At 43.6% G+C, this 17442-nt stretch overlaps 1 protein-coding gene across 1 annotated transcript in view; it reads right to left on the bottom strand.

Moving 5' to 3' along the window:
* The window catches only part of RNF212B (ring finger protein 212B), a 585489-nt gene that overhangs the window by 467643 nt on the left and 100404 nt on the right, over positions 1-17442 (bottom strand). Inside the window, exon 3 of the mRNA XM_073575552.1 lies at positions 2914-2966. Within this exon, the coding sequence (XP_073431653.1) occupies positions 2914-2966 (53 nt within the window). The remainder of the gene's footprint in view (positions 1-2913; positions 2967-17442) is intronic.

Raw genomic sequence — 17442 nt, 5'->3', positions numbered from 1 at the left:
CACTGCTGTACTGATTGGTCTGGATGTGCAGATATTTCAGCATCTCCTGCGCGATAATGCTGTGATCAGTCAGTCAGATTGACTGACCGATCACAGCGATCTGGGTGTGGGGACTGAATGCATGGGTCTCTGCACCTCTTCTAGTGCTTGTCAGCTGTCTGTGACAGCTGTTGTTACTGTTTACACACAGTGACCATTTAAATCCATGACGGATATAGCCCGTCATGGTGCGGGAGCTGACACTACCATGATGGGCTATGTCCGTCATTGGACGTTAAGGGGTTGAAGAAGGTCTTCACACCCCTGCGTGAATATGTTGAGGGGTGTTGTCATAAATGGATTTATACAAAACAAAGTCTGGGGTTGTTGGATTTCTGCAACTTATCTGAAGAAAAGCAGGCATGCAGTGTCTATTCAGAGTAAATAATAGGTAGCTAACAGTTGTTGGACAAACTTTGTGTGCATCCTCATTGCCAAAGAGGTGCTAACCAATGCCAGGTACCTGCCCTAAGGTAGACAGTAAGGTCGGAGTTACACGAGTATATAACATGTTTTATCTGATATCAATTGGCCCAATGTTATACTATGGGGCAATGCAGATGGGTGATTATTTTCTCACTAGATGGTGGCCCGATTCTAACGCATCGGGTATTCTAGAATATGTATGTAGTTTCGCGGGCGGACTGCACCTGTCGCTGATTGGTCGTGACCGGCCGTGTGCGACCAATCAGGCTAGCGCCGGTCGTCTCCCGGCTAGGTCGCCGCTGACCTCCGTGTGGCAGGAGATGACCCGTGGCAACTGTCGGGAGATCAGCGGCTAGCGCCGCAGATCTCCCGACAGTAGGGGTGGCGTGCATCGTTCGAATTCCACTACAATTCACGGCCGGACTGCGCCTGTCGCTGATTGGTCGCGGCCGACAGGGCGCGACCAATCAGTGATGCGGGATTCGCAGCCGGACTGCGACAAGTGCAGTCCGCCTGCAAAACTATATATTCTAGAATACCCGATGCGTTAGAATTGGGCCACCATTTAGTTTTAGATAACTCTCCACTGCTTCCATACAGACACACAGGGCATAACATGTTATATAGGATAGGACACACAGGGCAGGGCACACAGGGTGGAATGGAGTGGCCGCACCGGCCAGGCACAGATAGCCGCATAACTCCGGCTGTGACGCATAACGTGTCCCATACGCCGGCGCTGCAGTGACAGCCGCCTCTCCCCACAGTCCCCCTGTGCCGCCCCCTTGCCTGTTTCTGCCCCCCACGCCCACAAACCGGTCACCGTCCCCCTCACATAATGCAGGATACGGTCCAGGTAGAAGTTGTCTCTGTCTCCCTCCATAGCTGCGCTGCTCAGTTATTGGAGTCAGTGCGTTGCCAGGTAACTACAGCTGGTGCCTAACTCACCGCGAGAGCAGGCGGCATATCGCGAGCCTTCCCGCAGCGGACGACACGCCGGCCTCATACACGGGAGTGCGTGGTACCGCATCACGGATGCGTAAACATTACAGCTGTTCCTGTGAGGGCCTCATTCCTACAACTGCGTCCTACAAGATTCTGTCTCTCTGTTTGTAACGGAAATCCCGCGTCGCTGATTGGTCCGCGACCAATCAGCGACGCGGAATTCGCGGCCGGACTGCGCCAGTCGCTGATTGGTTGCAGCCGCCTGGGCGCGACCAATCAGCAATGCGGGATTTCCGTCACAAACAGACAGACAGAATTAGACGATTATATAGTGGATGTCGATTTGGCATGAGAAAACAATGGCAGCATGCTGCCATTGGCAGCGAAACCCAGCTCACATGCTCCCACACAAGTCTATGAATGCATGTGAAACATCGAAGTGCATTTAAATGTCATCCTAGTGCAGGCCGATATACGCTGAGACAGGCACTGGTGGAGATGGAGAAATTACTTTCTTCATCTCCTCCGCACCAGTGCTCCAATTCGTTCAAGTGAAAGGATCAGAGAACAGAGCACTGACACTCAGCTCAAGCTTGCAGCATAGTTTGAGCTCTCGCATCGGATGTTATACACTCGCATGAGCTTCTTATCAGAGACCTAAGTAATTGATGCAAAAGGAGCCCTGACTAAGTACTCAGTGCATTTACTGAACATAAATTTCAATAGGCCAACATTTCGGATTTTAAAATCATTTTTCAAGCTGGTGTTATAAAGTTAAAAAGTATTCTAATTTACTGAGATAATGACGTTTGGGTTTTCATTGTCTGTAAGGGTCCCGTTACACATAGCGACGTTCCAGCAATCCCGACCATGATACGACCTGGTAAGGATTGCTGGTATGTCGCTACAGGGTCGCTAGTAAGCTGTCAAACAGGCAGATCTACTCAATGACGCAGCAACAATACGGCGATCCGTATAACGACCTCAGCGGTCGTTGGGACCTTGTCACACAGTAGCTATTCTGATGACTCAGACCTCAATAGGCGTGAGTTCTGAGTCGCCAACGAGGTTGCTCGTCGTTATTACGGCGTCAAACACAGCGATGCATGCTGGCTAGCGGGACACCAACGATCAAAAAATGGCCTAGGACATTCGAGCACGATCAGCGATATCGCTGTGGGGGGCCGGTCGCCGCTATGTGTCACACGTAGCGAGATCGCTGGCGAGGTCGCTGTTGCATCACAAAACCTGTGACGTTCCAGCGATCTCGCTAACGATCTCGCTATGTGTAACAGGGCCTTAAGCCATAATTATCAACATTAACAGAAATAAACACTTGAACTAGATCACTCTCTTTGTAATGACTTTATATATGAAATAAATTAACTTTTTGATGATATTCTAATTTTATGAGTACTTGCAACTCTAGTGTTTTCAGCCTCATGTCACATTTCAAAGATGTCAAATATAAAAGCTTTAAAACAAAGCAACTGGTATACTCACATTGTCTGAAATTGGCAGATATTTGCAGGCAGTTTTGCATACGCTGCATAAGTCTGTGCAATGGGGGAGAAGGGACCATATTAGTTATTAACTAAAACTACATGCTGGATCAGAATCTTGAGGTCAGGGTTCAAATATAATCAGCAACATCCACAAAAACACAGAAGACAGGTGTGAGTCTAGGGGCAGTGTAAATTTAAAACTATTGTATCTTTTTTTTTGTCCATGAGACACACTCAGTGACTCTTTGGGTGTAGTCATACATTCACGTCAGGGCTGTGGAGTTGGTAAACCAATGTTCTGACTGCATTATTTTTCCATACCCCGACTTCAGCATAACTGACTCCTTCATAAATGACCAATACTCTTCCAAATTTACTGCAGCAGTTCTTGTAATAATGCTTGTAGACATTAAATTGTAGAGGCCTGTGCAAGCAGTTTTAGGACTTTGTAAGTTGATATTCAAGAGGAAGAATTTAAATATACATATATCAGTGTCAGCCCAATTATTTCGAAGTATCAGTGAACTGCAATTATCAGCTCCCAAGGCTAAAGATGAGTGTGGTTTTAAAGCGAACCGGTCAGCTGTTTTGGCTGCTATAAGTTGCGGCCACTGCCACTCCCATCTTTTTGTGATGCCACCCTCCTGCTAGATTCATAGCTCCCTGGCATCGCGCTCCTATGCAGGCGAATTTCTCTGCCCTGTGGAGGGCAGAGCAAAGAACTGCAGTGCGCAGGTGCTGGGAAAGGTTAGAGAGACCCAGCGTCTGCGCACTGCAGGAATCTGCTCTGCCCTAAACAGGTTAGAGAAATACGCCTGCGCAGGAGCACAATGCATGAAGCAAGCAAGAGGGTGGCGTTGCAAGAAGATGGGAGGCGCTAGACCAAGAGCGACGACTACCATCGGACCGGACTGAACGGATCGCCCCGCCCCCCCGGGGTGAGTATAATAATACTTATTTTTCTCATCTTGCAGGCCGGAGAGATAAGCCCTGAAAGGCAGTGGCCGCATCATATAGCGGCCAAAACAGCTGACAGGTTCCCTTTTAAGCAATTAAACCTGACTGCAGGAAGGTTCCTTCCTGAATTCGGGACATCACCATAGAAACTTGTGACTCTCAGGCTTCCAGCAGTCTGCTCTAAGGTGGGTGTATCTTGGCGTTGGTGAAGCAGCTTAGCATACATTTTTTGCAAAAAACGTATCAACTAAATACCGTTTTTTATCATCTTTTTACTAGCACTTGCTGTTTACAGTTACATATAATTTTTACAACAGAGTATTCTTACGCGTTTGTTATACTGTATTTCTTCTGTGTTCCAGCAGTCTAAGACTGGAGTCAAACCAGCAATTTTAAAATCGGTCTGACTTTGTTCCTGCAAAGTTGGACTAGTGTATTGCAAGAGTCATGCGTTTTTCATGCAAGTACAATCCGATTTTTTTCACACCTAGCATCTGATTTACATCGGAATGCAGTGCGATTTTAACATGAGCTTTTAAACAGAGCAATTTTTTTTATCATTTACACATAGTTTTCAAAGGAACTATGCTTCAAAACACACACATATTTATATACACATATATATATATATATATATATATATATATATATATACACAGTCATATGTAAAAGTTTGGGCACCCCTATTAATGTTAACCTTTTTTCTTAATAGCAATTTTGGTTTTTGCAACAGCTATTTCAGTTTCATATATCTAATAACTGATAGACTCAGTTCTATTTCTGGATTCAAATGAGGTTTATTGTACTAACAGAAAATGTGCAATCTGCATTTAAACAAAATTTGACCGGTGCAAAAGTATGGGCACCCTTATCATTTTCTTGATTTGAACACTCCTAACTACTTTTTACTGACTTCCTGAAGCACTAAATTGGTTTTGTAACTTCATTGAGCTTTGAACTTCATAGCCAGGTGTATCAAATCATGAGAAAAGGTATTTAAAGTGGCCACTTGCAAGTAGTTCTCCTATTTGATTCTCCTATGAAGAGTGGCATCATGGGCTCCTCAAAACAACTCTCAAATGATCTGAAAACAAAGATTATTCAACATAGCTTTTCAGGGGAAGGATACAAAAAGTTGTCTCAGAGATTTAACCTGTCAGTTTCCACTGTGAGGAACATAGTATGGAAATGGAAGAACACAGGTACAGTTCTTGTTAAGCCCAGAAGTGGCAGAACAAGAAAAATATCAGAAAGGCAGAGAAGAAGAATGCTGAGAACAGTCAAGGACAATCCACAGACCACCTCCAAAGACCTGCAGCATCATCTTGCTGCAGATGGTGTCACTGTGCATCGGTCAACAATATAGCGCACTTTGCACAAGGAGAAGCTGTATGGGAGAGTGATGCGAAAGAAGCCGTTTCTGCAAGCACGCCACAAACAGTCACCTGAGGTATGCAAAAGCACATTAGAACAAGCCAGTTACATTTTGGAAGAAGGTCCTGTGGACTGATGAAACAAAGATTGAGTTGTTTGGTCATACAAAAAGGCGTTATGCATGCGCTGTATTGTTGACCGATGCACAGTGACACCATCTGCAGCAAGATGATGCTGCAGGTCTTTGGAGGTGGTCTGTGGATTGTCCTTGACTGTTCTCACCATTCTTCTTCTCTGCCTTTCTGATATTTTTCTTGGCCTGCCACTTCTGGGCTTAACAAGAACTGTACCTGTGTTCTTCCATTTCCTTACTATGTTCCTCACAGTGGAAACTGACAGGTTAAATCTCTGAGACAACTTTTTGTATCCTTCCCTGAAAAGCTATGTTGAATAATCTTTGTTTTCAGATCATTTGAGAGTTGTTTTGAGGAGCCCATGATGCCACTCTTCATAGGAGAATCAAATAGGAGAACTACTTGCAAGTGGCCACTTTAAATACCTTTTCTCATGATTTGATACACCTGGCTATGAAGTTCAAAGCTCAATGAGGTTACAAAACCAATTTAGTGCTTCAGGAAGTCAGTAAAAAGTAGTTAGGAGTGTTCAAATCAAGAAAATGATAAGGGTGCCCATACTTTTGCACCGGTCAAATTTTGTTTAAATGCAGATTGCACATTTTCTGTTAGTACAATAAACCTCATTTGAATCCAGAAATATAACTGAGTCCATCAGTTATTAGATATATGAAACTGAAATAGCTGTTGCAAAAACCAAAATTGTTATAAAGAAAAAAGGTTAACATTAATAGGGGTGCCCAAACTTTTACATATGACTGTATATATATATACAGTCATACAGTCATATGTTAAAGTTTGGGCACCCCTATTAATGTTAACCTTTTTTCTTTATAACAATTTTGGTTTTTGCAATAGCTATTTCAGTTTCATATATCTAATAACTGATGGACTCAGTTATATTTCTGGATTCAAATGAGGTTTATTGTACTAACAGAAAATGTGCAATCTGCATTTAAACAAAATTTGACCGGTGCAAAAGTATGGGCACCCTTATCATTTTCTTGATTTGAACACTCCTAACTACTTTTTACTGACTTCCTGAAGCACTAAATTGGTTTTGTAACCTCATTGAGCTTTGAACTTCATAGCCAGGTGTATCAAATCATGAGAAAAGGTATTTAAGGTGGCCACTTGCAAGTAGTTCTCCTATTTGATTCTCCTATGAAGAGTGGCATCATGAGCTCCTCAAAACAACTCTCAAATGATCTGAAAACAAAGATTATTCAACATAGCTTTTCAGGGGAAGGATACAAAAAGTTGTCTCAGAGATTTAACCTGTCAGTTTCCACTGTGAGGAACATAGTAAGGAAATGGAAGAACACAGGAACAGTTCTTGTTAAGCCCAGAAGTGGCAGGCCAAGAAAAATATCAGAAAGGTAGAGAAGAATGGTGAGAACAGTCAAGGACAATCCACAGACCACTTCCAAAGACCTGCAGCATCATCTTGCTGCAGATGGTGTCACTGTGCATCGGTCAACAATACAGCGCAATTTGCACAAGAAGAAGCTGTATGGGAGAGTGATGCGAAAGAAGCCGTTTCTGCAAGCACGCCACAAACAGAGTCGCCTGAGGTATGCAAAAGCACATTTGGACAAGCCAGTTACATTTTGGAAGAAGGTCCTGTGGACTGATGAAACAAAGATTGAGTTGTTTGGTCATACAAAAAGGCGCTATGCATGGAGGCTAAAAAACACAGCATTCCAAGAAAAACACTTGCCCACAGTAAAATTTGGTGGAGGTTCCATCACGCTTTGGGGCTGTGTGGCCAATGCCGCGCCGGGAATCTTGTTAAAGTTGAGGGTCACATGGATTCAACTCAGTATCAGCAGATTCTTGACAATAATGTGCAAGAATCAGTGACGAAGTTGAAGTTACGCAGGGGATGGATGTTTCAGCAAGACAATGATCCAAAACACCGCTCCAAATCTACTCAGGCATTCATGCAGAGGAACAATTACAATGTTCTGGAATGGCCATCCCAGTCCCCAGACCTGAATATCATTGAACATCTGTGGGATGATTTGAAGCGGGCTGTCCATGCTCGGCGACCATCAAACTTAACTGAACTGGAATTGTTTTGTAAACAGGAATGGTCACAAATACCTTCATTCAGGATCCAGGAACTCATTAATAGCTACAGGAAGCGACTAGAGGCTGTTATTTTTTGCAAAAGGAGGATCTACGAAATATTAATGTCACTTTTATGTTGAGGTGCCCATACTTTTGCACCGGTCAAATTTTGTTTAAATGCATATTGCACATTTTCTGTTAGTACAATAAACCTCATTTGAATCCAGAAATATAACTGAGTCCATCAGTTATTAGATATATGAAACTGAAATAGCTGTGGCAAAAACCAAATCTGTTATAAAGAAAAAAGGTTAACATTAATAGGGGTGCCCAAACTTTAACATATGACTGTATATATATATATATATATATATATATATATATATATATATACAGTTGTGGCCAAAAGTATTGACACCCCTGCAATTCTGTCAGATAATACTCAGTTTCTTCCTGAAAATGATTGCAAACACAAATTCTTTGGTATTATCTTCATTTAATTTGTATTAAATGAAAAAACACAAAAGAGAATTAAGCAAAAAGCAAAACATTGATCATTTCACACAAAACTCCAAAAATGGACCAGACAAAAGTATTGGCACCCTCAGCCTAATACTTGGTTGCACAACCTTTAGCCAAAATAACTGCGACCAACCGCTTCCGGTAACCATCAATGAGTTTCTTACAATGCTCTGCTGGAATTTTAGACCATTCTTCTTTGGCAAACTGCTCCAGGTCCCTGATATTTGAAGGGTGCCTTCTCCAACCTGCCATTTTTAGATCTCTCCACAGGTGTTCTATGGGATTCAGGTCTGGACTCATTGCTGGCCACCTTAGAAGTCTCCAGTGCTTTCTCTCAAACCATTTTCTAGTGCTTTTTGAAGTGTGTTTTGGGTCATTGTCCTGCTGGAAGACCCATGACCTCTGAGGGAGACCCAGCTTTCTCACACTGGGCCCTTCATTATGCTGCAAAATTTGTTGGTAGTCTTCTGACTTCATAATGCCATGCACACGGTCAAGCAGTCCAGTGCCAGTGGCAGCAAAGCAACCCCAAAACATCAGGGAACCTCCGCCATGTTTGACTGTAGGGACCCTGTTCTTTTCTTTGAATGCCTCTTTTTTTCTCCTGTAAACTCTATGTTGATGCCTTTGCCCAAAAAGCTATACTTTTGTCTCATCTGACCAGAGAACATTCTTCCAAAACGTTTTAGGCTTTTTCAGGTAAGTTTTGGCAAACTCCGGCCTGGCTTTTTTATGTCTCGGGGTAAGAAGTGGGGTCTTCCTGGGTCTCCTACCATACAGTCCCCTTTCATTCAGATGCCGACGGATAGTACGGGTTGACACTGTTGTACCCTCGGACTGCAGGGCAGCTTGAACTTGTTTGGATGTTAGTCGAGGTTCTTTATCCAACATCCGCACAATCTTGCGTTGAAATCTCTTGTCAATTTTTCTTTTCCACATCTAGGGAGGTTAGCCACAGTGCCATGGGCTTTAAACTTCTTGATGACACTGCGCACAGTAGACACAGGAACATTCAGGTCTTTGGAGATGGACTTGTAGCCTTGAGATTGCTCATGCTTCCTCACAATTTGGTTTCTCAAGTCCTCAGACAGTTCTTTGGTCTTCTTTCTTTTCTCCATGCTCAATGTGGTACACACAAGGACACAGGACAGAGGTTGAGTCAACTTTAATCCATGTCAACTGGCTGCAAGTGTGATTTAGTTATTGCCAACACCTGTTAGGTGCCACAGGTAAGTTACAGGTGCTGTTAATTACACAAATTAGAGAAGCATCACATGATTTTTCGAAAAGTGCCAATACTTTTGTCCACCCTCTTTTTTATGTTTGGTGTGGAATTATATCCAATTTGGCTTTAGGACAATTCTTTTTGTTTTTCATTTAAGACAAATTAAATGAAGATAATAATACCAAAGAATTTGTGTTTGCAATCATTTTCAGGAAGAAACTGAGTATTATCTGACAGAATTGCAGGGGTGTCAATACTTTTGGCCACAACTGTATATATATATATATATATATATATATATATATACACATATACGCGATAGAAACCCCGGGCAGCAGCGGCAGACACCCCGGGCAGCAGCAGTGGGCACCCCCTTATCCCATCCTGCAGCAATGTTACCGGTAAGGTATATGCGCATTATAAGATGCACCCCCATTTCCCCCACAAATTTGGGGGGAAAAAAGTGCATTTTATAATGAGTAAAATATGGTATACTGTATGTAATCCACCTATTTTATCCTGTGGGCTCCTGCTGTGATTTTACAGTACGTGGCTGCTGAATTACCAGCTTTTCTTCTACCTATGTAATATATATATACATACATATATATGTATGTCACTGATGTCTATATATCTGTCTATTCTATCCTTTCACGCTGTGATTTTACTGTACGCGGCAGATGAATTGCCGGCTTTTCAAAGGAGATAGGTGTGTAAAAATCGGACAGTACTCCCATGGTATGAGTGCTGTGCGGTTTTTTTTTCTTGCACCCATTGACTTCTATTGCGGGATGCAGTCTGATTTCCAATTACAATTGCAGCATGCTGCGATTTTTTTTCCAGTCCGATCGTGATCCGATCTGGAAAAAAAAACACAAATGAAGATAGAATAACATTGGTCCGAATGCAGTCCGATTGCTGGCATGTCATAAGAACCTCATGTGAGCCCCAGGAACGAGAGTGCCAACGCCATAAGTGAATATAGGTGTCTTTATTTTAACGGGGCCAAACATGAGGAATGAGAAGGAGTTGTCTAAGTAGATATACAGGATGGGCTATTTATATGGATACACCTAAATAAAATGGGAATGGTTGGTGATATCAACTTCATGTTTGTGGCACATTAGTATATGGAAGGGGGGAAACTTTTCAAGATGGGTGGTGACCATGGCGGCTATTTTGAAGTCGGACATTTTGGATCCAATTTTATTTTTTTTCCAATGGGAAGAGGGTCATGTGACACATCAAACTCATTGAAAATTTCACAAGAAAAACAATGGTGTGCTTGGTTTTAATGTAACTTTATTCTTTCATTTGTTATTTACAAGTTTATGACCAAGATCAATGGCCTCTTACCAGCCTGAGAATAGCAGCCCCCAGCTGTGAGTTTTGCCGGGTTGGTTCACAAACTGGGGGGGGGCCCCACGTCGGGTTTTCATTCATTCTTCTCTCCTGCTCGCTGTTGCCGGCAGAGCAGGAAAGAAGAATGACAGTGGCGTTCCGCACCAGCCGTAGGGGAACAGCGCTTTACTGTAGCACTTCTTCCCCGGTGACCGTTCATGTGGTCCTGATGCGGCACACGTGCTGCACACAGTTGCCACACGGAGGTACCACGTATCCACACGGATAGCTCCGGTACCAGAATTATCTGGACATGTGAGACCGCCCTTAACCTCACTGTGAGCGTGAGAAAGTTCTCACGTTCGCAATGCCGTCAGAAAGGTCATCAGAGTTCGGCGCTCATGCTGACGTCATTGAGTTGAACTGAGTTAATTAACAACAATAATGTTCACGCGATCAGCATAGGATATTAATACCATTATTTACAAATTGGGATTGTTTCACTATTTACAAATTGCCTGAGGCAAACAATTCCTAGCTAAAGATCCTTTGTATAAAATGTAACTTTTATTAATTTAAATAATATATAAGGTATGTGCGATGTTAAACCACATATAGTGTTAGGTCCTTAAACTAGCTATTTTGTTGAAGGAGATTCATTATTTTATAACGATGGTCTTTGTGAAGATCTCATATATGATAATTCTGTTTCAGGGTATGGCTATATTGTTGATTTTAGTGTGTGAGAAAAATCCCTGAACCGGAAAGGGGGTGACATTCACTGTATTAGAATCAGAGAGACAATGGTTGTAACCACAGCTATTAGGTCATTTATAAGGTGATAGACTTTCTGTATAATAGCTGTTCCAATTTTCCTCACTAACTTGAAACCACCTGAATCTCTATCAGTATGATAATTGTGAATTTCATTGCACTATGTGGTTGCGGACAACACATTGTTGCTTAGTTGAGAAAGGCTGGTTTCTCACTTGCGTTTTATCACGCAGCGCATCGTGCGCTATCGGTCGCACGCGCAATTGTCCCCTATCTTTAAAATGGTGGGCGCAGTGTCCGGCGATTGCACGCGTGCCTTAGTGTTTCAGTGCGCTGCGCATTTTCCGGGTGTGCGATCAGACGCGCTGGATGCTACATGTTGCATTTTTTGTTCCACCCAACGTCGTTAAAAAATCGCATGCGCGCGTCAATGCATGCAATGCGGAAAAAAAATAGCATTAGAGTCTATGTGGTCGCTGACGTGCGCTGTGTAGTGCGCATGTCAGCGCTTTGTGAGCATGCGCGATTTCAGAGTAAACAATGTCTAGACACTTGTTTAATCCACCCCCTAAACAAGCAACATTGTTTTGGAGGAAAGTAGATAAAAGAAGGGGTCTGTAGTGCCACATCATTACTCTCCAGACAGACTGCCAGAGAAAGAAGACAAGAAAACACAACAGTAACCCAGCCAGAGGCCATCCACTACTTTGGAGAACACAGCAGCTATAATGTGAGTATTCTAAAATCAATTTATGTGAGCCTGTCCTTTAAAATATATAATGTACTAATTTTTTTATTTTTATTTTCCCAGCATGTCTTTTGGGTCCGAATATTCTCCTCCAAGGGAAGAATTGGAAGAAGCAGAGCGTGAGGTGAGTATTTTGCTGCCTTTGTGTATGTATACCTGCCTCTACAAATGGGTAATTATTTCTGTTCTTTTACAGACCTCAGCATCAGACCAGGCAAGTGAGCGGGAACAGCCGGAGCAGCGTACACAAGCTGAGGTGAGGAGACGCAATTGTAAGTATCCATTCTACCTTTTTTTATAATTATTTTTTCTATTCCTGTTTTTCTGTCCTGTTTTTCTCTCTTTCTTCTTTTTTATCTATATCATTCTCCACAAATTCCAAGATTATAAATGTATTTCTTTTCTAGGTTCCACAACGGGATGAAGACCTGTATATTGACAATGAGCACCTGATCAACCTTGTCCAGGAGCGTGTCCCGTTGTGGGACAGCCGTGACCAGCAGTACAAAGACATTGTGGTGACCCAGCAGCTCTGGAATGAGGTGGCCGCAGTGTTGACGGAGGGCTGGGACAGCGCCTCTGCAGCTTTAAAAAAGCGTTTAGTAAGTATTTCTCTGTTGTGTGATGCTGCATTGACTCTTGGTCCTGATGATACTTGTGTGTTTAGTGCAAGACATATTCTTGCAGTAAACACACAAGTGTCCTCAGGAGCTACAGTGAATGCATTGTGTATTGAATTATTTTTGGATGCCGCATTGACAAGGTCACTCAGGTGTGTGTGATGATACAGATGTTGCCATCAGTGCATTGTATAATTTTCAACAGTGAACAAAGTCTGCACTCGTTGGCGCTCGATGAAGGACCGCTTCAACACTGATGTTCGTGCTGAGGGACAGGTTCGCAGTGGTTCAGCGGCAAGGACCAGAACAAAGTACCGCTATCATCATGCGTTGGAATTCCTACGACCAGTCCTTGCCACCAGAGCGTAAGTATAATTTTTGTTTTTTTGTTTTAATTGAATGTAATCGGTGCTTTGATATTCCACAGCTGATCCTTCTTGTAAATGCATGATACCAATGTTTTACTTTTGTTTCCACAGCACCTGGAGCAGCACCCTGCAACTTGTCCCTGGAGCGGTTCTTCATCGATCGACCTCAGACCCGTCCCAGCCATCCAACAGCCAGGAAGCAAGTTGCAGGTCAGCAACACAGAGAGCTGGTGACCAGGAAGCTGGTCAATCAGGTGTTCCCCTGTCCCAGGTCTCTGCCACTGGTTATGCGGGCACTACCCGCCATCGGCAGAGGGCCTCTGACAGGCCTGTCTTGCCCGAGTTCATGCACTTGAGCGAGGCCTTTCATGCCAGCCTCAAGACGCTGTCCGAAAGAGTGGAAAGTGGTTTTTCACTAATGGAACGTGGTTTTAACCACATGGAACACCTCATCCACTCTTCCGACCAGCGCCTTGAACGGCTGGAGGCCGACCTCAATAGACCAGCGCACCATTTCTTTAGTAAAATTGAACAGGGCACGGCGGATCACCTTAGTCCTGAGCAACAGCTGAATGTGTTACACGCCTGCAACACTGCTTTCTTGCAGGCTATGCAGCAGAATCAGTGTGTGCAGCAGTCAGTGTTGTCATTCCCACCTGTGCCACCACTGACTCGCTTCACCACAGTACCGACTTCTGCTGCATATCACTGCACGGCCACATGCATTCCTAGCCAAGCCGGACACCACTATAAAAACACCAATGCCGAGTGCTGCTGGACACTCCACCACCATGTCAAGCGCTGCTCCTGTCTGGAGCAGCAGTACTGCCACCGTTACCTCATCTTGGCGCACCACAAGCGCACCGCCACAACTCCTCATCATTCAAGGAGCACCTCCAGTACTCATCATCAGAGGAGCACCGCCACCTCTTCTCCTCATCGGAGCACCGCCACCACCCCTCTTCAGAGGACCACCACATCTCCTCATAGGAGCACCACCACCACTACTCTTCAGAGGTGCACCACCACCGCTTCGCCTCCTCATAGCACCGCCACCACTCCTCATGAGAAGAGCACCGCCACCACTTCGCCTGATAGGAGCACTGCCACCACTTCTCCCACCAGAAGCACCGTGCACACTTCTCCTTCGATGAGCACCAACACCTCAATTTCTCCTTCAAGGAGCACCGCCAGCGCCACCACCGAGCAGCCTAGGGGAGACCCACATTCCGTATTTTATTCTTCACAGACACGATCCACCATCTCTAGGCGGTCATCCAATGTAAGGCGGTCACACGGTGGTAGTCGGCACAGGCAGGTGACTCCTGTCCCAAAGAAGAAGAAACAAAAGACTTTGTTAGTCAGTCCCCCCTCTCCTTCCAATGTTTCTCAACCTGCCTCCATTTCCATGGCTGAGCTCCCTTCCCCCCGTAATTTAGTAGCCCCTTCACCTAGAACCCCTTCCTCCATTTCCAGCCGTTCCTCGTCTCTCCACACCCCCAAAGTATCCCACTCTTCCCCCAAACATCCTTCAAAAGGAAAATAATCTTTTTTTTCCAAAAAAATAAATGTGCAATTTTTATTGTTCAGAAAAAGGTTTGTTTAATGTGTCTTTCGCCGCCTACAAACACTGCGCCGTACACACACTGCGCGATACATTTTGCGTTTTTGTCAACACATAGCTCCATTACTGACACATGTTTCGCGTGTCAATATTGGAGATATGTGTAGTCAAAATATGACTTATATTTTCCACAACAGTCTCTTCAGTCAGGTAATATAGCACACACTGAATAGAGGATGGTGTTGAGTGCAAGGCCTATCTATTGTTACCTTGGCTTGTATCCTAAACAGTTAATTGACTATGGTGTGTTAACATCATTTAACTTTTTTGGATACAATCCAAAGTTATTCTAGGTAGACGTTGTAATTACCCTCACCCTCTATTCAGTGTGTGTGTTGAAAAACTGAGGAGATGATGTGGAAAATACACCCCATAAGCAATACCCTGGCCTTGTATCATAACTATCACACCTGGCCAGGTGAATACACGAGTTTTAACCTGCAGTGTTGCTTCAGTCTGCATATATTTCTATCAGACTGTAGCGATGCTGCAGTTTACCTCTTATGTGTATAATCCTGACAATGTGTGATAACCTTATGAAGTCTGGATTCGTTACTTTAGGCATCCTAACTTCAGCATGACACCAGGCCTGGGTATTCTAGAAGTTGTATCAACTTTATTATGTATACAGTCTTGAGTTCAAACTGGCCACAGTGATAATAGAAATAATATCGATAGTCAAAGCGTTCTGTATGATAAATACTTAGGGATGATGCTGCATTCCAAAATAAAGATTTTTTTACATCCTGACAGGTGACACAAATATTAGTTGTATTATCTCCACCGTCGCATCACATTGAACTTAAAGTGTAAAGATAAAAAAGATCATACAAGTTGTGCGTATGTATAGTCACCTGGTCAGGAGTACTAGCAAATTCATGATGCACAAAACCCAGCATCGTGAATTCACTATTACACCTGGCCAGTTGATTATTGTATTGAAGTGTAAAAAGACAGAGTGCACTCGGTACAGGTATCAACACAAGTTTTTTTTATTAACATACACACAAAAGTAAACTTGGTTACACCATTTGCTCTTGCCAGGCCACCCGTCCTACATCTGAGTTGAAGTAGGCCGCAAATTGGTCCCTAAGTTGGCCTATTTCAACGGATGACCTGAGAGGGTGCTGATTAAATTCAGGCAAGGGGTTAGGAGTTCAAAGTTCGGGTGCTCTCTAACCATGACAAAATTGTGTAGAACCACACAGGTCTTCACCACCTCATCCACTGTTTCCAGTTTCAGATTAATGGCTGTGCTGAGAATGCGCCATCTGGAGACAAGTATACCAAAGGCACACTCTACAGTTCTTCTTTCCCTGCTCATCCTGTAATTAAAAATTCTTTTGGTGTGGTCCAATTTCCGGCTGGCGTAGGGTTTGAGGAGGTTTTGGCACATCTGGAATGCCTCATCCCCAACCATTACAAAGGACTGTGGCGGACCTTCGGTGTTGGGAAGAGGCCGTGGCATGGGGAAATTGAACTGGTTGCCATCCACCCACCTTTCGTGTCTACCTCTTTCCTCATAGACTGTAAGCTTGCGAGCAGGGCCCTCTTTCCTCTTGGTATTTGCTATAATCTACTGTATGTGATTATTGTTATGCTGTAATGTCTATTGTCTGTACAAATCCCCTCTGAAATGTAAAGTGCTGCGGAATATGTCGGCGCTATAAAAATAAAATTTATTATTTATTATTATTATTATTATACAACCTCTGGCCCATGTCAGAGTTCTTAAAAGTCTGGGAGTCATTCCCACGGCCAAATGCCCCAATGTCCACTGCAACAAACTTACAGTCTGCATCAGAAATGGTTATGAGTACTGTAGAGAAGTACTTTTTATAGTTATCATACTCTGATCCAGTTCTTTTGGGTTTTATAATCCGGATGTGTTTCCCATGCACCGCACCCAAACAGTTAGGGAAATTGCAGACTGTCCAGAATCTTTCTGCATTTTCAATCCACTTTTCCAAGGTGGGCAGGGGCAGAAATTCGGGACAGAGAACATCCCACAAAGCCTGGCAGGTGTCCGCAACTATTTCAGACAAGGTGGATATTCCAAGCTGGTACTGGAAGTGCAGTGAAGAGAGGGTCTCTCCAGTAGCCAGGAATCTGTGAAACAAAGAAACAACAAAAATTAATATTTGTGTATATGGATTATTACCACACCAAAAACCAAAATTTAAAAAAAAAAGCATAAAAAAAAGCAGCCTTTTCGTTACAAATGGCATAAAAATAATGCTGCAGCCTTTGGTTAAGTACATGGCAGAACAAGAATTCTGCCAGCTTTGGAATAGTACATCTGAGAACAAATAAAATTATGCAGGCATTGGTTTTGAAATACTACGTACCGTAATGTGACCAGGAGCCGTTCCTCGGGAGGAATCGCACGACGGAGCTGTATGTCCTGTCTCCGGATGACATCTTAGACACGGCCAAGCAAATACATGAAGCTTTGTTGGGACATCCGTGTATAGTCCATAAAGTTATCTGGGTTTGCCTGTAGCTCGCTGTAGAGGGTGTGGTACGCTCCACAGCTCTCACGGAGTTCAACAATCGGATGTATCCACAAACGCCGCCGTTGCCGTCTTCGCTGTCTCTCTCTCCCTTTGTTCATGGCAAGCAACTGCATATGCCTGAACCATCCTAATGTCCAGATCCAAGTTGAAGTAAAAACTCTTCCAGCGCAGATCCATGTCGTCACGATAAAAAGCAAGCAAATGTGAAGAATTAAGCTGAAAACAGGGTCTATATAAAAAATTCCCATAAC

This window comes from Dendrobates tinctorius, unplaced genomic scaffold (genome assembly GCF_039654945.1).
Source record: "Dendrobates tinctorius isolate UK_male_01 unplaced genomic scaffold, ASM3965494v1 ptg000044l, whole genome shotgun sequence".
Taxonomy (NCBI): Eukaryota; Metazoa; Chordata; class Amphibia; order Anura; family Dendrobatidae; genus Dendrobates; species Dendrobates tinctorius.
The sequence above is the reverse complement of the archived record's forward strand: the minus strand, read 5'-3'. Positions and strand labels throughout refer to the sequence as shown.